Raw genomic sequence first — 24,504 nt, 5'->3', positions numbered from 1 at the left:
AGTTCTTTCCTGGGTTATACATTTAATGGGAGTGAGGAATTTGGGCTCTTCCAGCTCAAGGAATGATGCTATGGTTGCTGAAAGTGAGGGATTGAGGTTCAGGTGTGGTCCAGGAAGGTGTTTGCCCATGGATCACATGGATTCTCTCTCTTTAAAACCTTTTTTCCTCCTCTTTATTTCCTAACTTTGGGAAATTTAGATTTATAAGGCTGTGCTGTTGGGTAAAACAAGGACAAGGTGCAGAAATCCATGAAAACCTCACCTGTATCCCAAGCCTTAAACTGAGCCCAAGACTTTTTGGGTACCAGTTCCTTCCAGCAGCGGAGCTTGGAGGCTGCTCTGAGAGTCCTGGAGGTTTATTTAATATAACTGCAGTTCTGTGAGTACCAGAAGTTATTTTAGATTTAGGAGTTTTACTTCCCCAAGTTCTGTTCCGATGACAGAACTCCAGGGTATTTTTAGCCCCTTGAACCAGTCTGTCATGCCAGTTGCTGACAACGTTGAGATTTACGTGGTGGTGTTTCTGGTAAAGCAATGCAGCCCTTCAGTGAACTCGAAAAATGTCATTTAGATACCTTTTATTTCTAAAAAAGCCTGTGTTTAACTTTAGTCTCTGCATAAAGAAGGGGAATTAAATTTTTTAAATTTTTTTTTCCCAAGAATCTGAACACTGCTGTAACTTCTGATTGTTTTTCATGCACTGGCACATTAAAGCTTTCAAAAAGGCTTGGATTGAGTAGACATTAAACCCAGCACATTGTCCTTGCCCACATCCTACTTTGTGACATTATTCTCTCTAACAGTACATAGAAAATGTAGCAGGAAAGACATGATTGTTATTGTAAGTTAAGAAGAAAAATACAAACCTTCTTGTCCTGGGAAATAAAGAAAGGAGCAATTTCCAGGTTTTTTACTTTGTTTAGACTTGAAACTTCCCTGAAAGCTCAGCATGAAAGTTGAGATCAAAATCTGCCACTGAGGTTGGGCACAGTCAGAAGTGAGGAGGAAAACTTAAGGGTGGTGATTTGTCTTTATGGGATGAGCTTTGCATGGAATAAAGAAGCTGAAAAGACTGGGAATGCTTTCCTTTCCTTCTGGAAGCAGCACCCACACCTGACTTTTCCTGTGAAGCTGCTTAAGTTTTGGAAATTCCTCCTCTGAATGTTCTTCCTTGAAGGAAAGGTAGCAAAAGGGATCAAAACAGCTTAAAATGTTCCTCTGCCCTGAGCCTCTGCTCTCTGCTTGTGGTGGCTTTCACCTGGATCTGATATGGATGAGGATTAACAAAAAATACTAATTTCTGCGGGTAATTAAGAATATTTTCAAATCCTGCAGTTGCTTCTGGAAATTAAAAAAATAAAACCAGAAGAGTTCATTGTATTTAAGCCCTGAACTCCCAGGGATGAGTCGTTGGTGGAAGAGCTGCCTGGCACCTGTAGTGTCACTCCATGGAGAAGGAGAGGAGCCAGAAGGGCTGGGCTGGGGAGAGGATGTGGCAGCCAGAGCTGACCTCTGCCTGCTCCTCCTCACTGGTTAATTAATGGCACTGACGAGGAAAGGCCAAAGGTAGAGCTTTGAAGAGAGCTGCAGCTCCATGGGAGCACACAGAAAGAGCTCTTTGTCCCTTTATTATTATTTTTCCTGGGTATGACAAGGAGCTGGCAGCTGGGGAACCATCTGCTTTTAAGGGTAGGACTGTGCATGTCAGGATTCTCCTGCTTTTTAAGGAGCTGAGGCTTTAAATGCTTTCGAGGGATCCTCCATCAGTTGGACTGGAGAGATAATTCCAGGAATTTAACAGGCTCTCACATCCAGATGATGACATTAAAACATATTTGTTGAGCTGCTTTATTTTTTTTAATTATTTCTTCCACTTTTCCTCCATTCCCCAATTTGCTGCCTTGCTATTTTGCTTCCCAAAAATGCAGCTATGGAGAATCCCATTAACTTTTGAGGGTGGGAAGTTTGTGCACAGCACAGCTGCCAGTGTGATTTAAAGCAGTGAGGATTTAACAGTGGGAATTTTCTGTGCAAATATCCCCCTCTCAAGAGGGAAATGCTTCACTGGATGATTTAGGGAGGCAGGACATAAAATAAGAATTTAAACAAACTGCTGTTTCTTGAATTTAATTCTCTAGAAGCCTTTAAATGACTGTGTCCTGTGTTTTCACCTATTCCAGTGTTGCTCTAATGAAAGCTGTCAAAGGATACTTTCAGTTTCTAATACACAGAAAAAGAAATTTCCATGTTTGAGACACTAATTAACCAGGGAAGGGAATTGTTGGGAATAAAACCCAAGGTCAGCAAGGTGGCAGCTCTGGCCAGCAGCAGAAAGGAGGAAGTCAGTGGTTGTAGCCCAAAATAAAACAGCTGTTCCAGTGACAAGGGACAAAACCTCCTGCCTGGATCCTGGTCTGCCTCGAATCTCACAGGAGCTGATAAAAACTTCTGGGATTTTGCCTTGGGATGTGTTTCTCTGTAGTGGTGCTGCTCTTGTTAATGGCTTTTATTCTGTGTAATAATCAGAATTTCAGTCGTAATAACCAGGTTGTTTTTATCAGTGCTCTTCTAAAGTGGGACCATGGATATTCCTTAGGAGCAGCATCTGGCTGTCAGCTTTTCCTCATGGATTTTCTTGGATAGTTTTACAAGTTTTTATGGAGTTTTGAGCATTTTGCTTGTTTCAATGGGCACATCAATTAGAATTGAAGAGCTGGAGTACCACAGCATTACAAATTGTGTGCAGAACTGTACAAGAAATACTGAAAATGCTCCTTTTCTGGTAAAAAGACATGCACAATCAGAGCTGAAGCTGGGTGAAATTTGCAGGTGCTTGTGGGGTGGTGAGAGCAGGGACAGAACTGAACTGGGGGTGGAGAAAAATACCCTTCAGGTGCCAAACCCACGTGTGTTCTGCAGCATTTTTAATATGACTGTTGGGAGCAAAACCTCCTCGCTTTGGGATTGGAAAATACAACGTTTTCCCCATTTCTTGGGATGAAGTTCTGGTATTAATAGAGGGAGGCGAAATCTCTGTTCGGAGCGAGCTGTCCACAGATGAATGTTACTTGAAAGAAGAAAACAGAAGTCACATCTGTACCGAGCTATTTTTAAGTGTCTCTGGTTACTGGTGCAATACCCAGCACCAAAATTAGGGCTCCCTCAAAGCAGTCACCATGCTGGTTTGGTGGCTTGAGAAACCTTCTGTTTTCAGCTAAAAATAATTCCTAGATAACGGCCGGGTTGCACATGCGACACTTTTCAGTACTAAAGTGACTCTGCCTCATTTTACAGCCTCTGGAAACGCTGCAAAAATCCAAAACTGGGGCTTTTGGAGCAGCTGTTTTTTTCCAGTGGTAAAGCAGGAGCGAGGAGAAAGTTCTTGTAGTGTGTGGAGATGTGATTTGGTGACATCCTGCAGGTTTTATTTTCCAGGCTCAGGTGCAGCACAGCTCGATCCCCCTGGAAGCGGAACAGCCCTGTTGGATTTTCCTTTTCTCCTTGTTCCCATCAAATTTCCAGCTGCAAAATCCCCCCAGTCTGCTGCTTATATAGCTATGCATTTGTGCCTGTTCTGGTAAAGCAGAGGGGAATTGTCTTCCCCCTGCCTGGGTGGGGGCAGAGGATGCCAGGAAAGATTAAAAGGGCTCGAGGGCTGTGGCGCACGTTTGGCAGGGGAGATAATGGGGCTGCTCAGGGAGGGTCCAGCAGCACCCAAAAAATCTGCTCCCAGTGTTTTCAGACCCGGATCCTGGGGATGACTTGTCCTTCTGTATGAAGCAAGGCTCAAGTCTGGGTTTCTGGGCTTGAAAGAAGGGAGCTCTGTTTGAGGGCAGGGAAACGCCACACACGGGCTCGGCTCTTCTTGCTGCCTCTGAGAACATCCCTGTGGTTTAGCAGAGGGACACAGATCCCTGGGTTTTCCAGGCTGCTGGAGACGTCTGAGGTCTGAAGGAAACCACCCAAAACCCCTCCTGTCCCAGCACAGTCATGTGTGGATGCCACGGGCTGGCTTGCTGGGAGTGTGTATTTTCTGCATAGATGTGGCAATCTGGGTAAATATAAATCCGTGTGCTGAAAACCTGGCCTAAAATAAGCTGGAGCTGGTGTTCCTTCTGTCTCATCTTCTGGAAGCCATCTTAATTATCAAATATTGATGTGATAGTAGAGCTCAGATGCGACATTTACGTCGGATTCTGAATGCAGAGGGGAGACAGTTTCCCTTTTGAAAAATGAATGGCTGGGGGGGGTGAGAACAACAATGCAGGATGGCTGAGGAGTTGTCTGTGGAGCACACTCAATGCTCGATTAAATATTTAATTTAGAAGCAGCGTCACACTCTACTGTGAGCCATGAAATCTTGTTATGGAATTATAATTTCTTAAAAAAGAATAAGCATGCTACCTAGTGACCTGGCGTGTGCTATGTTTAGTGCTGGATCACTAATTCTGAGGAAACGAGCCTCGAGTGTTTTAAATTGAATCTAAACAGTGGGAGCGAGTCTGTTTTGAGCCTGAATCGATGGAATTGGGTCAGATTCCTAGAACAAGGAGGTTGTGGGCTCTGTCTGAGAGGCAGCTCTGTTCTGTCACAGCCATATCCATCTTCAGCTGCTCTTTCTTCCCTCTGTTTCCTTTCCTTCCCACTGCACACAGTGGGGGATAACTTGAATTCTTCTTGCAGCCTCTCTGTGCAGTAACCCAGGTGCTTTCCTTGTTGTAAGGTGCCTCAGAGCATCCTGGCTGCAGGAGAATTGAACTCTCCTCGGCCTGGGGTTGCCCAAGTGACCAATGTTCCCCCTCCTGTCCCGAGCAGCACATCGCGATCCCGAGGCCCGATCGACCGGCGGAAGTGCGGACCTTCACGTTTTATCTCTCCAACATTGGCAAGGACAGTCCCCAGGGGAGCTTTGACTGCATCCAGCAGTATGTATCCAGGTGAGTGGGACATCCAAGGAAAACCCAGCCTTTTGGTTTTTGTGTTTTTTTTTTTTTACCCTCTCTTCTGAAGCATCTTTTCCCTAACAAAGCTTAATGCACCTTCTTCCTTTTTTAGAGTTTTTCTGATCTGTTTTGATGTGGTTTTTTGGGAAGCATCTGATTCCCTCTCAGCTCCCCTGTGTGTCCCCCACTATTATTCAGCTAACACCCCCCCCAGCTGTCCCCCAGTGCCAGCCTGGTGTCCCTTTGCAGTGTCAGGAGTACCTTTTGCATTGCATTTCTCTTGCAGCAATGGCAATATCCATTTGGATTGCCTGGGAAGCATACAGGATAAAATCACCGTGTGTGCTACTGATGATTCCTACCAGAAGGCGAGGCAGAGCATGGCACAGGCAGAGGAGGAGACTCGCAGCCGGAGCGCCATAGTCATTAAACCTGGGGGGAGATATGTAGGTAAGCAGCCACTCAGTTTGGGGCTCTGGACTCCATTTGGGACTCAGCAGGTTCTGGAGGCAAATCCCGATGTTGTTGGCTTGATTGTGGCAGTGTGAGAAGTTCCTGGTAGTTCCTCATGGATGTCTGATTTAGGGGGGCTGCTCTCCTTGTGTTGTGTTGTCTTCACTTCCATCGTCACCCCAAGGAAACCGTGGCTGCCCCAGCCCTGGAAGTGTCCAAGATCAGGTTGGAGCAACCCAAAGGTGTCCCTGTCTGTGGCAAGGGGTGGCACTGGGTGATCTTTAAGGTCCCAAAGCACTGTGGGGTTGTGTGTGTGCAGGGACGTGGCTCTGGCATTAGGTCACGTCTGTCACGTGGCAGTGCCGGGGCTCCCTGCTGAGCCCTCCCAGTGTCCCTGCTCCTGGCCAGCTCAGCTAAAACTGCCACCACCGTGTCACAGCTGTGCCCCACGAGACCACAGCAGGGGACACAGTCAGCAGTGCCCTCTGTTAATAAACACAGACACCAAAGCAGCCTGAACAGCCCTTCTCACTGTGACAACAGCAGGAAAGCCTTAGCAGAGGAAATAAAACCATGGCAAATAACACAGGGAGCCTGCAGCCAGCCAGCCAGCCTTGGGCTCAGGACCTTGCTTAACCTCAGCTCACAAACTTAGGGCACAAACAGTAACCAGAATGCAGAGTTTCGCTATTTTTTGTTTTTCTGAGGCAACTGCTTTTCCTGCAGCCCATGTGATCTGCAGCCAGTCTCTTCTCAGAGGATCTGTGATGAGAAGGGTTGAGTTGCAAAATGTAGAACTGACCCTGACTCATTGTCACAGCAGCCAAGTGCTCAAAGCTGAGAAGCAAGATAGTAATCAGGAAGGAAATGCATTGATTTCCTGTAGGCCAGAAGATTATTTTGTTTAGCTCCTCTTTGAGAACATTACAGTAAGTGCCTGAAGTTAAAGCTTCTGAGGGAGAAGATTCTCAAAGCAATTTGCTTCCCGGAAAGATGGAGCAAAACTTTTTAAAATTAAAAATGCTCCTGCTAAAACCTTTTACTGCCCTGAAATGGAGGCAGAGCCACGTGAAAGCAGCAGGGGCAGAGTGTGTGCTCCCAGTGCTCCTAGATAAGATGTCAGTGTTGGAGGAGGAGAGCTCTGGTCCAAGAAGGAAGGGCGTGGAAGGACAGTCCTCGTGTGGGATCTGCAGGTCCTGGTGTGCCAGCAGCATCAGCTGATTCCCTGCAGGCTGGGCTGGAGGGACAGGGCTGGCTCTCACATTTCCAGGAGAACACAGAGCTCAGCACTTCAGCGCCAGTGGAGTCGTTCCAGGCAGCTCAGATGTGGAAAAAATTATATGAAATGTTGGAATTGGAGAGCAGCAGAACTTACAGATGTGAGCTGACACTTGAATAAATAGATGTGTAAATAGATAGCTGCAGGTAAAGCTGCAGGGGGATGTGTGCTTGTAGCCACACTAAATACGTGTGCATGCATCCACAGACGTGCACGTGTATAAATATTTGAAAACCCTTTGTGTCCTGCCTTAACTTCATTTTTTCTTTTCCTATCACTGCACATTTTGGCTCCAGCCCTTAAGTGGAAACCTCCCAACGTGATGTTTTTACTGTTCATGACCTGGCAAGAGTTAAGGCAGCTCTAGAAAGCTGACGAATCTTCTCTCGTCCCATTTCTGGAAACAAAATCCAGTTGACCTCTGGATTGTGGGATGTTTAACGTGCGAATTGGTGTCGTTCCCCCTCTCACCTCCCCTCAGCCCTGCCGAGGATGGGTCCTGCTTCCTCTCCCAGCACCGTGGTGTATAATAAAAAGCCAGGAAATGGGGCCTGGGTTACGCAATGTGCAGCTCAGTAAAACAAACAGTGCAGACAATCCCCAGTATCTTCAGATGACTCAGTTGAAAACGTCGCTTCCTAGCAATGGAGCAGTGCCCTGCTGGAATAAACCTCCCAAACACTTGCAGTAAATGCTTGGATGTTGTTTGTCCTAGTGAAGGTCACTTTCTCCAACCCAAGTAATTATTGATTGGATCTCCAGGTTTTTAGACCTTGGAGCCTACACGTTTTGTTTTCAGCTTTGCTTGGTTTGCCTTTGGTAGCTGGGACCTGCTCCTATATTCGAAATTGTCCCAGTCCCTTGATTTGGGCTCCACTAAGTGATGGTGTGAGGGTTCTGTTTTTCCATAGGAATGGGAAAAGTGAATTCTTGGATCGTGCTGTCAAGCAACCAAGAACCACAGTGGGGCTGGAGCTGAGATGCACTTCTGAGCCAGCTTTATGTTGTCACTTATCTGCAAACGCAGTGGAGAAGGGGTTATTCCATCAGCACAGGCAGCACCCTCATGAATAGGCTGATGACCCAGTGTCAGCCCCATTCGTGGGGCCGTGTTTGGAGGGGGAAGGGAGGTGGACCCAGCCCCATAAAGTTCCTATTGTTCTAAAAGCAGAAACATCTGCTGGAGGAGCGTTTTTGCTGAGCTCAGCAGCGGGGAGCCGCTCGTTGACCAGTTCTGGTCTTTCCACTCCGTATTTCCACTCTTCTACATAATAATGCAGAATTTTCTTCTCGTAGGGAGGGCAGAAATAGTTCGATTAACCGTGGGGATACGTGCACTTGGGATAAATGAAAAGCTGGCAAACAAAGGGAGCTTTATGTAAGCTGGTGGCCAATAATACTCAGGTTTCCAGAGCTTGGTGTTGCTGTTTACTTGTTACAAGCTTGTCATGAACCATAAACCTCACGGGATGCTCGTTCCGACGGCGCGTCGGGACGGAGGGGGTGTGCTGGTGGTGTTTGTCCTTCCTTGTCGCCTCGTGGCACTTCACAGGGATGTGACGAGCTCTGTATTGGTGTTGACAGCCCACTGGCCTTTGCGAGGTGACTGCTGCAGTTCACTATTCTCATCTCATTTTAGGCAAAAAGGTTCAGGTGCGTAAGCCTGCACCAGGAGCTTCCGATGCTGTTCCCTCCAGGAAGCGCCCAACGCCAGTCAACCTTGCCAGTGCAATAAAGAGAGGCAATAGTGCGATTTCCCAGAGACCCTTCAAAGATAGGGTTGTGCACTTACTGGCACTAAAGCCTTATAAGAAACCTGAACTTATTCTCAGATTGCAGAAGGATGGACTTTCTCAGCAGGACAAGGATTTGCTGGATAACCTTCTGCAACAGGTTTGTACTCTGATGAAGGCAACGATTTAGGTAAAGGGAAATGTCTTCTCAGACCCCCCCTCCCGTGGCAGTGGAACCTGTTATCTCCAGGCTGCAGCTGAATGTGACTCTAAAGGCTGTGGGGGACACAGTTCTCAGCTCCCCGTGCTGGTGCAGAGATAGCAGGAGCCTCCCGTGGCTACGCCTCAGGTTAGGGGGGTGCGACCAAGCCAGATGATTTTGGCTCACCAGATCAGTCCCTTTTACAGGGACACTTCTGCTTGGTCATGGGGAGGATTCTCTTGACAGAGGATCCACAAGTTATTTGGTCATAACCTCTAAATCCCTGTTTTATTCTCATGGATGTAAAGGAGCAACGCTCTGTATTGGCACAAGTTTTGTATGTGAAGGAAAAGATGTCCCCACTTTTTTTTGTACTCCTCAGAGCCTTTCCTGCTTGGAAGTGCCACTGGTTAGGTGTGAAGATCATGCAGCTCCTTGCCAAGCACATTATTTGTGTGTCAAGTGTGAAAGCTGTCTCCAAGCTGAATCAGTTCCTAGCACTTTGAGTCACATTAAAGGTGCCATTTTAGGCCTCGCAGTAAACACCTTCACTGCTTTATTAAACACATCATGGCCATTTATTTAAATGCTGCAGCTGCCTTCTTCTGTTCTGGAATATATTCTGGAAAAAACTCTTTTTTTTTTTCTTTTTTACTCCTTTCCATAAAGAGTGAGACAGGAGTTCAGTTTGCCCAAGGGCACAGGGCAGGTCGTATTAAAAACAGAGTCACAGCTGGCACAACTCGTTCCTTCCTTAGATTTTAATCCCAGAGCCCTTAATTTCCCAGCAGTTTCTTGGAGCACTTTTTCAACGCTGTCACTGAGTTTCAGAGTAGAAATCTGTGTTTCTGATACTCTCTTTTGATGGATGCTCTGCCCCATCCCTGGCAGGCGAGCGGCGCGTGCGGCGCTGCCCACGGGGCCGCCCTCGTTGGGCTAAATGCTGATTTGGCTGTAAACGTGGTGCTCGTAAAGTTAATCCCTCTCAGCCCTCCCAGGGCTCCCATGCACAGGCAGACACAGATAAGCTAAAAATTACAGGCTGTGTTAAAGCTACACATCTAAATCTGTCTAGGTGTGGGTTTCATTGTGCTCTTGCATCTCTCGCAGGACTCCGTGTTCCTGGCGGCCTTTTTGCCTCATTTTGCAAGGTTTCTATTTTTGGGAGGGCTGGGGTGGAGCTTGCAGAGTCCCACACGAGCAAAACAAGGAGGTAGCAGCTCTCAGCCTCTGTGCAGAGAAAAATCTGAGTTGTTCTTCCCGGGCTCCAGGAACAGGCAGGGAGCAGAGAAATTCTGGGAGAGGTTGTTTGTTTGGTTTTTTTTTTGGTAAAGGAGAACCTGGATTCGCTTTTGTCTCCTGGGTGTGTTTACAGGGATACCTCGATGTAAAACACGGCTCAAATTCTTCTTGTATTTTGGCTCAGGATTTTGGAAAGCTGACAGGACTGAAAGGAAAAACAAAGTGTTTGTCATGTAAACCGATAACTGGGCTTTCTATTTTTCGCTTATCAGGACAGTTTGCCGTGTTGGTTGTGCAGCTTTTTGCTCTGAAATTCCTAGATTTTTGATATTTTTAATATTAGGCTGTAGCCTCCCTAAAGCAAAAGCAGAGGGATCAGCAGCATCTTCAGCTCATTCAAGACTTCCCGCTCCTTTGCTTGTTTTTGAGGCATTTTCCTGCTGCGTGGATAATGGAAATCCCTGCACACAGCCACATCCTCAATGGAGAACAGTAATCCCTAAACAGATGCACAAGATCTCCATGCAGTGGATAAAAGCATTTTCCACTCTCAAGGGTAGCAGTTTCCAAGCTGAGGGGCTCCAGCAGGGAATTTGGGATGCAGCTGCTGGCTTTGCCTGGCTCTGGGCAGAGCATTTGGCACCTGGGCCTCCTCATCCCTCTTCAAAAACACATTGGAAGCTTTATTTTCATTTCAAACTTGCAGTGCTTTGCGAGCTGAGGTTGCCCAGAGAAGCTGCCCCATCCCTGGGAGTGTGTCCAAGGCCAGGTTGGAGCAGCCTGGGATAGTGGAAAGTGTCCCTGCCCATGGAATGAGATGGAACCAAACCATTCCATGACTATGGATCACCCAAGAGAGGTTCATTATCAGTGAAGGCCTCACTGGGACTCTTTGCTTTGTGCCAGCTCTGGATTTTCAGGCGTCTAACCAGCAGCAAGAAGTTAAACTTTCAGTCAGGCTGTGGAAAGACCGATCCAAGTGGGATAACTCTTTCACAAGTTGTTTCCATTCTAATCCAGCTCTGCCCATTCCAGCAGCATTCCCTCTCCATGCAGGGTTTTGTGGGGAAACTACACAGGGACAGGGTTGGATAAAATGTCAGGTGGCTGCTGGTGCAAGTGTGCTGAGCTCCCTGCAGAGCTCTGCTGGCTTGAAGCTGGAAATCCCAGGTTCTGTTCTTGCCCTGGAAAAGTTCTCCATAAAATCCAGGTGATCCCAGGGCATTCTCCTCAGAGCTCCCTGAGAAAGCAGCTCTCTGTGGCCTTTTTTGTTGGCTCATTAGTGAGAAATTATCTCCTGGCAATTGTTAACCAAGTTATCGCCCCAAGAGTTCCTCTTTGGCCATAAACTGCCCCATTTTGGCTATGGGACCAGTGTGATAAGTGACCTGCCTGTTCCCATTAGGCTTTATTTCCAGGTGTTAACATCACGTGGTGGTGTACTGGTCCAGGCTCCCCAAGCTGAATGATCTGTTTCAGATATGACTTATTTCCCACTCAACTGGATGTGCTTTAGAAACTCATTATGAATTATTGCAGTGACAAGGCGAGAGGAAAGGCACAGTTTGATTAAATAATCTTAATAATAAGGAAATGAAATATTAAAGTCTCTCCTTGTTCTCTGACACTACTAACAGCTGCTAAGTCTGCTCAGATTTTGCCTTCATCTTAGCTCTTGTTTGGTCGAGGAAGTGAGAAAATTAAACCTTAACGATGGCTTTCCAAATTCCTTCTGTTCCAGGTGGCAAATCTGAGTGCCAAGGACAGCACTTTCACACTGAAAGATTGTGTATACAAAGAAGTGCAGAAGGACTGGCCTGGCTACTCAGAAGGAGATCAGCAGTTGTTGAAGAGGATCCTCGTTAGGTAATTATCCATCATCTTCTCTCTGATATCATCCAGGGAATCCTGGGCCAGGGCAGGCACTGTAAATCAGGGTGACCAAGGTCCATAAGCTGAGTGTGTGACTTATTTTGACATCATTTGAAACTGTTCATCACCCAGGGACCTGTAGGAGTTGACTACACTTGAATATTTCCAAGTGGATCCACTCCTCACATCATCCTGGGCTGTCTTCAAATCAATGAAGGCAAAACTTGGGGGGAAACCTGGATGGGAGCAGAGCCGGTAGAGTTAATACTGCTGGTCTGAAATCCTGGGAGATGAGTGGATTTAATGTGTCCAGCTCAACTCTCCTTCCTTTTTTCCACATCTTCCTGTGCAGGTTGCAGTGTTTCACCCCTGAATCTGACATTTGATTGAAGTCATGGATGCATGGAAAAGCAAGAGGCTGTTTTGTGGGATAAATCCCTTAAAACTCGTGCTGGTTGTCCTGCTTGGAGTGTGATCTCTGTTCCCATGTTCCCTCCTGAAAGAGCCCTTAACAGACTCAGTTCATCCTTAGCTGCTGAAAACTTGTTCCCTCTACAGATACTTTCCTTAGGTGAGGCCTCCAGGCTTGGAAGCTTCTGGCTGGCAGGGAAAGATACCAAATCTCCCAGTTTCCTCCCGAATTCTGCTCTGAGTGTTGATATTTTTCAGTGCCTTGGTACAGGTCTTGTCATGCAGGCAGAGCTTTTACTTGTGCTTTATTTTATTGCAGTTTTGGTTAAGCTGAAGCACAGCGTGCTCTGTTTGAGCACTTCCCACGATTCAAAAGCACAATTGACTTAGAGATGAGACTTTTTTAAACCAGCAGAAAACTTGCACTCCAAGTGCTTTGGTGTGCTCAAAGAAAATTAGAACTCGTTTAAATGGCCTTGATGCAAAATTATAAAATTAAAATTACAAGGAAAAATCCACCTGCCATGCAATCTTTATGGTTTTCAAAAAAAAAAACCCAAACCCCCCAAAGTGAATTTCTCCCTGTGGAAAAGTCATGTTTACTGCTTTTTCTAGAATTGTGGCATTCACTTGGGCAAGGGTCTAAAAATAGACCTTGGAAAGGATGTATTCAACTGTACAAACAAAGCCCTGCTCAGCCAGTGCAGGTAATGAGGCTCCAGAATGGAAAAAAAACATGTGGGGTTGAAGACAGGAGGAAAACAGTGCCAGAAAAAGGGCACAGGAGGCAGCAGACGTTGGGGTTTGCGTCGCTGGGCGCCGTCGTTGCCTGGAGCCAACCAATTGTTCCAGGTCCTCCTGCATTTCAGGGCCAGTGGCCACTCAGTGCCTCAGCAGCTGCAGTAATTAACACATCTGCAGATATTAAAGCTGGGTCTAACTGTGCTGGGGTTAAACCAGCTCGGTTTTCCTCCTGTTAGGGTTAAACCAGCTCGGTTTTCCTCCTTTTTTATGTTTTCCATCTTTCTGTCTTCGCTGGGGACCCTGAGGTCTGGGGAAGGTGTCCCAACCTGTAGCTGGATGAGCTTTAAGGTCCTTCCAGCCCAAACTATTCCAGGATTCTCTGCAGTCTTTCCTCTGCTGACCTCAGTGCTTTCATGACTCCTTAAAATCCACAAGTAACAATTAGATGTGATAAGCTTGCTCAGGCTGATCAACCAGCCCCCCATAAACCACTTTCACTGGGGTTTTTAGGCAATATCAATGTCTCCTTCCCGTTTTCACAATCCCCAAGTCCTTTCCGTGAGTCGATCTGTGGCTGCTGAGGTTGTTTGAAATAAAATTAAACAAAGTCAGGACAGTGGTGACACTGCAGATGTCTAAATGTTGCTGCAACACAGCCCAAGGTTCAAGCTGGGGTTAAAAGCCAAATCTTGTCAAGTCATGGGTGTTATCTCTGAGATAATCTTCCCAATGTTTAAAGGATATGAGTGAGCTTCAATGCTGATTCCAGTTTCTTGTGGGGGAATTTCAAGGTGGGTTATCCAGGCTCCTGACAAACTGACTGCAGAGCTACTTTATTAAAACCTTTAACCCCGAATTCTATTTTTTTTTTTTTTTTTGCAGTTTGTCAGCTGCAACCTGATGCAAGAGTGGGTTTTTTTCTGGGTGATTAATGGAGGGGCAGTCTGGTGTCAGAATTGTTGGGCAAAGCTGGTGGGCTGGGAAAATACTCTTGAGATCTGGAGAGGAGCAGAGACCCAGCCTGGAGGGGAATTCAGGCACTCAAGTGATTCTAATTGTACTTCTTGTTGCTACAAAAGGGTTTTTTTTTTTTGTTTGTCCAATACCACAAATACAGCCCAGAGTAGCTCTGTTTTACGTGATGCAACTGAAAAGTATTATTGGGAAGCCTGAAATGTAAATCCTGGTGGACCAATAATACCTCAGCAGTTCCTGTTATAATCCTGCTTTTCCTGGACCCAGAGGAGCTCGCTGCTGAAAGGGCTGCTGTTACCATAAAATGTTGTTTTAATGATGCTAATGAGTGGGAGAACTTATTCCTCAACATCTGAGCTTGAGTTTCAGCCCCTCTTCAGTGAGCTTTGCTTTCCAAGTTGTCTCAGAAAGCAAAAACTCAGCAGAAATTTGTTTAATTAATGTCTTCTTGAGCTGTATTTCAATCAGCAGGAATAATATATGATATCCTTTTCACCTTGAAATTCAATGCCACTTTTACTCATCTCCGTGTGAATTATGTTTCTGAGGCTGGAATTAATTTGTTTTAATTCTTACATCAGCAGTTCAAGGGGAAAAAAGGTAAAATTGTTGAAAAAGAAGTTCCAGCCTCAACAGGGAATCCTTTCATGTGCCCAAGAGCTCAGCCTTGGCCGTGTTGGTCCAAGGCGTGACTTCCATTACCAAAGAGCCACAAAAATCATGACAAAGCAAGAAAAAGATAAGGAATTCCGGTTTGTCAGTGATATTTTCCTGTAAGAGTTTCTCCTTCCCAGCTTTTGTCAGAGATCAGAGCCTGAACGAGCTCCTTTGTGGCACCTTCAAGCAGAGTTTGAGCCCTGGAAAGGCTCTTTGCTGCAAGGTGTGCAGTGCCAGCTGTCCCCTTGGCACGGGATGTCAGCAGCCCCCGGTTGTGTTTTGCAGGAAGCTCTGCCAGCCCCAGAACAGCGGCGGTTTCCAGGGAGAAGCGCCTTCCCTGAGCCCTCCGAAGGACACCGTCAACTCCAGCTCTCCCCCTCAGGTGGGTGATCCCCCTCCCAGCTCCAGCCCAGGATCCTTGTGCTCCTGATGGATTTGGCTGCTGGACGTGGGTCCAGGCTGAGCTGTGCCTGTCTGCACCCTGTAATCACCTGCTGCCGGGTCAGGAGGTCCTTGGGTTTTTATTTCTGTTTTATTAAGTTGGAGTCTAATTCTGGCTTTTCCTCAGCATCTGTTTCTCCTTTGGACGTGGGGAGGATCTCTGACAATGGGGCTCAGGTTTAGTTTTAAGGGCTAAATTCCTTTTGCAGTGCCTCCATCCCTCCTGGAGTTCCTGGGAGAACAAGCTTGTGTTTTCCTCATTACTAATAATTGAGTGGAACGAAGCTGTAATAAGCAACTCCCAAACATGGTTGAGTTATTAAAACCCTTGACCTTTTGCAGCCTAATTGCTGTGACGGATCAGGGGCAGGTTGGGCTGCTCCTGGCTCAGAGATGCCAGAGCACAGAGCTGTGAAAAGAACATTTTGCCTGCTTTTTCCATGACCATAAACCACGGAGGAGCCGCGTTTGACGCGTGTCAAGCAGAGCCTTGTCCCCGCTTCTCCCAGTATCTCCCAGCACAGGCGTTGCTGGCGTTGTGAAATGTGTGCTGCCTTCCCTTCTTGCAGTGTGGGTCAGCCCAGACAAGTTGAGTATTTATTCTTCTCCTGCCAATGGAATGTGTAATGCCTACTTGTCTGGACAGACGCACCGGGGATTAGTGGCAAAGAATATTAACAGGTAAAGAAATTATGTGCTCTCTGGCGCTGAGAGGGAGGCAGTTCTCTGGCTGAGAACAAGGACTGTGTAACTTGTTTGCCGGGTAGCTGATTCCAAAATCCTCTCCTGCTCTGCTGTGGGCATGTTCCTTGGTGGATGAAGAATGATCACCTTCAAGTTAGCTCGGAAAGTGTCTTTTTTTTAAGGTTGAAAAGTCGTCTCGCTTCTCTGGCTGTCCATATTTTAATGATTCAGAGGTCTTTAGGGTGAGGTTTTGATCTCTCAGAATGACCCAGTTGAAACTTTGGCTGGTTGATTGGGTTGGATTTAGGAAAGGCTGGTGAAACAGGGACAATCCAATGTAGAATATAAATGTTTCCAGCGTGATTCTGTCGTGTCAGACAGCAAACCACAGCATCGTGAGCTGTCACTTTTTTAATACTCTCTGGCTGCAGTTTCTATTTAGAGAAATGGTTTTTAATGGGTGCAGTGCCAGCAGAGGATTGGGATTTGGTAGGATGGAATGCAGAATATTTTTGGAAAGCTCAGCTGTGGAATGAAGGTGAAAAAGAAGATTGGTCTGGTAATTCTAGAAAACAGATGTATGGAAGCCTCCAAACCAGAAAGATGAGTTTGGAGAAGCCGATATTTGTCGGTTTTAGAGAAGAGGTTGTAAAATCTGGCAGTTTTTTAGTTCTGTCACCTGTTCAGAGGCTGCAGTCGGAGATGGCCCCTCCTTGGGGAGATGGACACGGGGAGTTCTGGGAAGCGATGTCACCAAGCCGGTCGGACGTGCTGTCCTTGCCCCTTGAGCTCAGTGGCAGAACCAGCAGCTCTTCCTTAATTACCTTGACAGGTGGAAAGAATTCCTGGCACTGAGCAGTGTCCTCAAGACCCCTGAGTTAGCAAAGAGAGATAAAATATAAAATCCAGGGGAAAAAGAGGGCATTAGGGGCTGCTCCAGCCATCTTCCAGCTGCATTTCAGTGATGGAGCAACGTTTCCATTCGCAAACACGCCGCGGTCCTGCCTGAGACAGAAAGAAAATAATGGATTATCCAAAAGAAATATGCAGAGCTATCACTTGTTTTCCTCTGGGCACTAAATAATCTTTGGCTCAGAGCTGTTGCAGCCCCAGAGCTGCCAGGTGGGCACACACTGAGGGCTGGCTGAGGTGGTTGTGGCTGGCACGGGCTGGGCTGAGCCTGATGGATGGGTCCTTCCATGGAGCAGCTTTTCCAGGCTGGAGGCAGCTGTCTCCGAGGTATGGGCACAGCTGGGAGCCACTTCCTTCTCTGCCCTTGTTCAAAAAAGGGTTGCTCAGGTCACGTTGGCCCCTGTGACGTGGCTTTTTAAAAGTGCTGCAAAAGTCCCCTTTTGCCTGAAATTCTGAGAACTGAGCAGTTGTCACTTCCTCCCCTCTTCCGGGCAATGCCTCGCTCTTGAGAAGAGGAAGGAACAGGGAAGGGGTGAAGCTCTTGGCCACGGAGCTGGGAATAAAATGCAGAACTGGTGAAGCCCTCTGTGCTCCAGAGGGCTGAGCACATTTTTCCTTGGCAGGGACTTTGGGGTGCTCAGGACAGATGTTTTTATCACAGAATCCCAGAATGGTTTGGGCTGGGAGGGACCTTAAAGCTCATCCTGTTCCACCCCCTGCCATGGCCAGGGACACCTTCCACTGTCCCAGGTTGCTCCAAGCCCTGTCCAGCCTGGCCTTGGACACTTGCAGGGATGTTTCCACTCTCTAATTGGCTGGGACAGGGGGAGGCTGCAGGGTTTGAGTTCCAAAGGGCTGGGTTTGAAACAAGCTGCAGTGAGAGCGGGCTGGGTGGCACGGCCTGTGCGGGGATAATCAGGAAGGTCAGGAATTGCTGATGGGGTGCTGGGATTCTTTAAGCTCTCCCACCAAACTGTGGGCTCTGGGAAGCAGCTTGGGATGGAGAAGCTGCGGATATTCCCTTCTCCCCTGTATTGCACCACCACCTAGTGGTACCATCCAGCTCCACTCCTGCACCTTCAACACGATTTATTTCTCCTTTTTCTCCCCCCCCCCCCACCCACTTCTAAACAGAAACGATCCCAACCTCTGGAGTTCATCGACCCCCTGGCCAACAAAAAGCCCAGGATCTCGCATTTGGCTCACAGAACCCAACCCACTTTCAACGGGAAGCTGAATTCCTCCAACGGGAAGGACACCCCGGCCCCCCCTGCCCTGCCCCCGGCCCTGCCGGAGCCGGTGAGCTCCAGCTCCACCCTCCCGGCGCTGGAGCTGCCCAGGCCTCACGATCCCCTCTCGGATGTCAGCAACGACCTGACTCACAACGGCAGAGACTGTGAGAGCACGGAGCCTCCCGACAGACTGAGTCACCCCCTGCCCACAGACTGTGCCCAGAGCAGCAAACACAACTGCGGCTCCTACGTCAAATCCAAGAAAAAATCCAAAAAGCACAAAGACAAGGAGAAGGAGAGGAAGGAGAAGAAAAGCGAGGAGAAGTGCAAAGAGGAGAAGCAGAACTGTGAAGTAATAAAAAATGCTGACTTAGTTAGTGTTCCCCAGGAACAGGTCCCAGGTGAGTGGGGGCCGAGAGGTGCTTTGGTGTTGGCTGGGCGTGATCCCAGCATTGCCTGGAGGAATGAGCACGTCCTGGGCCCTCCCAGGCGCTGTGGGGACCCAAATGCCAGCGCTGTCCTCCCTACAAATCACCAGAGGTGCTTCCTCTCCACAGAGGGTATCAGGTTTTTCCTGTTTAACCTTTCGTGCTGTTTGGAGCTGCCTCAGAGCGTGTCATGTTTCTCCTGGTTAAATTAAAAGCTGGGATAATCTATGGGGATGAAAGGCTGGGAGCAGTGGGAAGAGCAGCGCAGCGCTTGTGTTGGCTGTTGTGATGACTGTTGTTTGGATTTCTAATGAAAAGTTACTCACAAAAGCTTTTAATATTGGCTACAAAAGGAATGATAGATAAACCTGGTGATAAATGCTGTTAAAGCAGTGGAGAACCAGCTCTTCCAGGCTGGAAAAGCTTCCTTCCATCCCACTAGGGCTGGGAATTTATTTATTCAAGGACTGACACAACAGTGAATCTCCATTGAGGTGGGATGAAAACATTTTCCACTCTCAAATTCAAGTCCATGCACTCTTAGAATAAGTCAGAGCAGAGAATATTTCCTGACTGATCCCATCCATTCTTTTTCCTGCTGCTTCCACATTTTCTGCTGTTTGTTACAGCTCCCCAGGGTGCTGGGACTTTCTCTGCAGCCTCTGGGAACATCTGTTCAATTCCTCTTGGTGTTTTCCTTCACCCTGTTACTGTTTTCTACATTCCCCTTCATGCTTGGTGCATGAAAACCCTCCAGTTTTGGCTCCAAAAGGACAATATCTTGAAATGGAGACTCGTCTGTTGGATTCCTGGAAAGGGAGAGCTTCTCAGGGCATTAGGATTGAGCTGGTCCCAGCCCTCCCCTTCCCCACAGGCTTTGCAATAGTGACAAAATGCACTTTGATGGCTCAGCAGTGATTCCTGGGGACAGTCTGTGGGGTTTGATGGTCATGTGGCACTGCAGAACTGTGAGAATTCTTCTACTTTTGTGTCACTCCCAGTTTGTTCTGTGAATGTTGTGTTTCTGCCATGTTGTTGCTGTTCCCCGTGAGCCCCTGCAGAGGTTCTGGAGGGACACACTCACATGTTCTCTCTTTAATACATATTTTTGTGTTATAAATACCCAAATACCCCAAATTCTCGGGAAACTGCTGAGCCTCCACCACCTTTTCTGCTTCACTTTACAGTTTAATTCCTGGGTTTTTGTTAATTAATAGGAGTTGGGTTTTTTTCCTGCTGCTGTAGTGAGGTGACAAATCCAAGCTGGACTGGGAGCAATCACAAACAGGATGTGGTCAGTCCTGCTTGGATCCTGGACAGCCAGAACTGGGATGTTTTCCTTCTGTGCCTTGCTGTGGGTAGCACCAGCCCCATCCTGCTCCTTCCCCAGTTCCCCCTGGGGCTGTAGGGAAGCAGAAAATCACAAAAAGTTTGGGTTGGAACGACCTTAAAGCTCATCTGGTTCCACCCCCTGCCGTGGGCAGGGACACCTTCTGCCAGAAGTGGGAGTTTCTCCCGGGAATTTTGTTCCAGAGGCTCTGGAGGGACCTTTGGGGTCCTTTCAGTCAGTAGGTGGCACTCACAGGCAAAACAAACTTCCCCGTGTCCCTTTCCTTCCACCATCCTTAAACCCTGTCCTGCATCTTCCACGCTGTGGTCAGGAAAGGAGGAAAATCGGGAGGAGCTGCAGCAGGAGTTTGGGATTGGGATGGTTTTAGAAACGCTGGGTTTGTGCCATCCTCCCATCCTGCTCAGGAGAGCCTTTCTATGGAAATTCAGAGGAAAATCCATCTTCTTAAGGATGCAGTCAGGGTACTGCTGACTCAGGTTGTGCAGCTGATTCTGGTGAGGGCTTGGAATGTAGCACACAGTTTGTGGAAAATATCCCTTTCCAAATGTGGATCCAACTGCTTTCTTCCTCCACATTTATCCTGCCGTGTTCGGGGGATGTGGAGGATGAGTCTGCCTTAGGTTTATTCTGTTCTTCAGTTCCTGAACATTCTTAGCTGAGCCTTCACTAATGCAGCTTCTGCTTGGATTTGTGGGTGGAGCTGTGTGAGGGGACCTGCATTCCCTAAAAACCTCTCTGTGGTGCCCTGCAGGGCTCTGGGATATTCATTCAGGAATCTCCCCCTGGGGTACCCACAGAGGAATCTCTCAGGTGTAGAAGCAGGAGAACAGAAGGTTCACCTTGCCCAGCTCAGCTCTCTGGGCTCAGGGCTGTGTTTTTCCTCGTTCCCAGTGGTGCTGTTGATGTTATCCCACTCCAGGCACTGTTTATCCACCAATTAAATGCAGATTTTTTTTTGCTGCTCGGTGCACTGGCTGATGTTGGTGGTGTTTTGCTGACGGGCAAAATACTGGAGGAGCCTTGAACTTTCAACCACCTTATTGTGACTCCTCTGCCTCTGTCAGTTCCAAGCAAAACAGAAACCCTTTAGAATTCCATAAACTGTATATTGCAGGCGAGTTTTACGAGTTTGAAGCTGAATTGCTAAGAGCTTTGAAGTTTAAGAACGTCTATAAACAAGTCTTTATTTTTTCAGGTTTAAATGGAACATGCAATAATTCTAGTGTACCAACATCAACTTCAGAAATGCCAGATTATTTATTGTAAGTATGTTTATCGGTTGCTTCATCACTTTGGGATCATGTTTCAAGCTAAAAATCACAACATGCTGGGGATTTTTGTTGGACTTTTTGTGTTATTTGCTAGAACTTCATTAGGTGGGTGTAAGAAAAAGAGCAAACCCAGCTCTGCAGATCAGTTGTTGAGACTAAACTTGATATCAAAGCTGGTTTTTACCTCCTTAAGGAGTTCAGGGTGATCTCCTGTAAATTCTTGAAGTGCTTCGAGAAACATTTCATACCTTAGGGGGGTTTGAAAGGTTTAAATGTCTCCACGTTAACAGCTGGGAGCTCAGAGAGGGAATAATCTGCTTTTGTGCTGTGGAAGACAGGGCAAGGAAGGATTTGGGGTGGTTTGCTAATTCTTCCCCTCTTCAGAGCCAAGATCATCTACATAAAGCAGTGAAATATTCTTTCCTGGGAGGCTCTAACCCCTGGGTTAGGATGTGAGTTGTTTCACCTCTCGACTCTTTAATCAGATCCCCTTGGGGTTAATTAAACAACTGAAGCCCAAAAATCCCTGTGAAGGAAGCCCAAAATCTGCATAAACCCAAACCTGTTCTAAACAAAGCTTTGGGGTGGGGAAAAAGTTGTAGCTGGAGGGGGGGGAATTCTCTGTGCATGTCCCAGCCTGGGGGTTGTTTCCATCAGAGCTGGTTTGGCTGTGCTGGGATTGCTGGGAGGGAAGGGACGGAGGAGGAGGAGGAAGCTCTGGAACAGATAAAGGCTGCTGGTGTGGTTTCTGCTTTGCTGGGCTGGATCAGCCATACAAGCAACCCCTTCAAGGTGACATTTTTCGGGCCATTCCGAAGAATTTGGGTGGCTGGAGGTGTTTTTTCTCTCACCCATGTGCTGATCCCTCCCAAAAAGGGATATTGCAGCTCCTTGGGCCCTCTGCAAAGGAACTGGGGGAGGTTTCTGAGCTCTGGGAGCTCTGTGCTCTCACCTGGTGTGACCTGACTGGTTTGTGTCCAGCTCTTCAGATTCTAAGAGCTGTCACTGCTGTTTGATGCTTCATTATCCTGTGTGGATGGTTCTTTAGCCCAGCCCCTGGCAAGGAATCAGTTCTAGAAGTTTTAGAGCACTTAAAAAGTTAAAGCACTGAAAGTTCCCCTTGAATTTGAGGCCTAAATCAGCTTTTGCATGTTCATGCACCGAGCTGGCCCTGCTGCAGCCGGAGCAGGGAGGCAAATCAGAGCCATCACCTACCAAAAGATGAGTTTTACCTTCAGAGAGGGCTGTAAATGTCAACTTTAATGGCTTTTTGTTGAGCAGAATAACTTCCAAAAGGCCCCCAAAGGCACATCAGTTCAACCTGAGCTCAGGGCACATCGAGTGTCTCTAGAAGGTGCTGGAAATAGAGTTGCTGGTGGGGGAAAAAAAGCAACTGAATAAAGCTCCTCACCGTGGTTTCTTGTCGTGCTCTTGCCACATAATCACCCTGCGAGCGTTTTGCAACGATGGCTCAATGCTTTTTGTGTTCCTTTAAAGACTCTTAACACTGGAAGCATCGTATTCCTGCTGTTCCAATGCCTGGCACAGATGCAGAACTCCATGTTCTGCGGGCCAGCAGGAGTTAGAGAAGCTGTAGCAGCTATCTGAGTGTCCTCCTCCACCCCCAGCTGCTCCCAGGCTTGGCTGTACCTGCCTCTTCCACCCTATCTGGCACAGATAGGAAGTTTTGGGAGCAAGCATTGTTTGTTTTACAGGAGGTCAGGGCAACAATCCCTGGTGGTTGCCTCCGTAATTTGCTACTTTAATGCAAGTCAGGATGGGAGGAAACGGCCTCAAGCTGCACCAGGGGAGGTTTGGATGGGATATTAGGGAGAATTTCTTCACTGGGACAGGGAACCACCGTCCCTGGAGGGATTTAAGCCATGTGGATGTGGCACCTGGAGATGTGGGTTAGTGCTGGGATGTGGCAGTGCTGGGATTTGATCTTGGAGGGCTTTTCCAGCTTTAATCCCAGAATGGTTTGGGCTGGAATGAGCTAAAGCCCCATCCAGTGCCACCCCTGCCACGGGCAGGGACACCTTCCACTGTCCCAGGTCGCTCCAAACACTTCCAGGGATGAGGCAACCACAGCTTCTCTGGGAATTCCATACCAGACCCTTCACAGTGAAGAATCCCTTCCCAATACCCCCCCTAAATGATCCCATCATTCTGAATTACCCACAACTTCTATTTCCAGTCACCTGGCAGGCTCATCCCCCCCCCCCCCACCGTGCTCAGCACTGCCACATCCCAGAGAGAATTCCCCCCCCAAACCAATTCCCCTCAAAAACCCATTCACCAAACCCTTTTTCCCTGCAGAAAATACGCAGCCATTTCCTCCTCGGAGCAGCGTCAGAGCTACAAAAACGACTTCAACGCGGAATACAACGAGTACAGGGACTTGCACGCCCGGATAGAGCGGATAACCCGACGGTTCACCCAGCTGGACGCCAAGCTGAAGCAACTTTTGCAGGGCTCTGAGGAATATAAGGTAGAAACAGAGCTCAAAACAGCCGAAAAAGCTCGTTCTGCACGTGGCAAAGCTGCGGTTCTTTGATGTGCTCTGTTTGGGGCTGGGTCGGTGTCTTAAATTCCAGCCTCAGAACTGCTGGGGAACGTGCACACAGCTGACAGCTTTGGGGAACGCTCCTAGCCCAGCTCTGCGCTGCTCCTTTTTCAGGCTGGAGCCACATCATGGGACTTGTTGACAAGGAAAGGCCTCAGTGAGACAATTGGTGTCCTTAGCCAAAAGCTGCTGGAAGCTATTAGTGTATCCCAGCCAGAAAAACTCATATTTGCACATATGGGAGCGTATCGGGGCTGGAAGGGGAGTTAGCACGGGGTCATCTGTTCCTCTGCAACCTTTGATCTGAATAATGCAGCATTATTGGACTTGTCGGAGTGATTTTTAAAGAGTTTTAGCTATTCATTAGCTTGAAAAAGTGAGTCTCGTCGAGGATAATAAACAGATTTTTACAGAGCACCTATTGTGCTCAGCACAGCTTCTCCTCCCTCAAACCTCCTGCCCTTCTTCTCCTTGCAGAATTCCTCACTGGATTGTTTTCAGATCTTTGGGGAGGGGGGAAAGAATATCAGTTGGGGCTTTGGGAATGTGAATTATCCTGGAATCCAGGTGCTTGTCACAGGTAGTTCTCATGGCTGGGGAGTGGGGCCTCACCCTTCTGTGTCAGCTCCAGGATATCCATGGAATCAGAGCTGGTTGTAGCCATTGGGTCTCCCCGGGGATGCCATGGAGGGAGCAGATTCTGGTTGGAATTCGGAGGAATTGTGTACATTGAGCCATCAGTAAATACCTGCTGCAGAACTGAAATTCATGCCCTATTTTTTTTTTTCTCTCTCTTTTTTTTTTTTTTTAGACCATCCACGATCAAATTTTACAGGAATATCGGAAAATTAAAAAGGTAAGGGAATGTCCTTGGTCACAGAAGGCTTTTGGGCGGTGCCCCTGGTGTGACTGAAAGAGATGGGCCCTTGCCAAGAGCAAACCCAGGCTCTGAGGCAATTGCAGCAGATCTTTGTTCAGCTCCAGCCTGTCCCTAAAAGCAGATCAGAAAGGGTTTGGGGGGAGCTGGGAGTGCTCCACGGATCCCAGGGATCGCTGAGCCGTGGCCGTGGCACAATGGGTGTGTTCAGCCAGGGCCTTTATCTCTCCA

At 47.7% G+C, this 24,504-nt stretch overlaps 1 protein-coding gene across 1 annotated transcript in view; it reads left to right on the top strand.

The window, feature by feature from the left end:
• ELL (elongation factor for RNA polymerase II) overlaps positions 1–24,504 on the top strand; it is a 53,567-nt gene that overhangs the window by 24,858 nt on the left and 4,205 nt on the right. The window contains exons 3-11 of the mRNA XM_068996900.1: positions 4,816–4,937; positions 5,230–5,393; positions 8,315–8,568; positions 11,594–11,718; positions 14,797–14,893; positions 17,683–18,181; positions 20,755–20,821; positions 23,150–23,321; positions 24,208–24,252. Of these exons, the coding sequence (XP_068853001.1) occupies positions 4,816–4,937; positions 5,230–5,393; positions 8,315–8,568; positions 11,594–11,718; positions 14,797–14,893; positions 17,683–18,181; positions 20,755–20,821; positions 23,150–23,321; positions 24,208–24,252 (1,545 nt within the window). The remainder of the gene's footprint in view (positions 1–4,815; positions 4,938–5,229; positions 5,394–8,314; positions 8,569–11,593; positions 11,719–14,796; positions 14,894–17,682; positions 18,182–20,754; positions 20,822–23,149; positions 23,322–24,207; positions 24,253–24,504) is intronic.

The sequence above is a fragment of the Aphelocoma coerulescens genome, chromosome 28 (genome assembly GCF_041296385.1).
Source record: "Aphelocoma coerulescens isolate FSJ_1873_10779 chromosome 28, UR_Acoe_1.0, whole genome shotgun sequence".
Lineage (NCBI taxonomy): Eukaryota > Metazoa > Chordata > Aves > Passeriformes > Corvidae > Aphelocoma > Aphelocoma coerulescens.
Note: the sequence above shows the minus strand (reverse complement) of the source record. Positions and strands in the feature narration are given on the sequence as shown.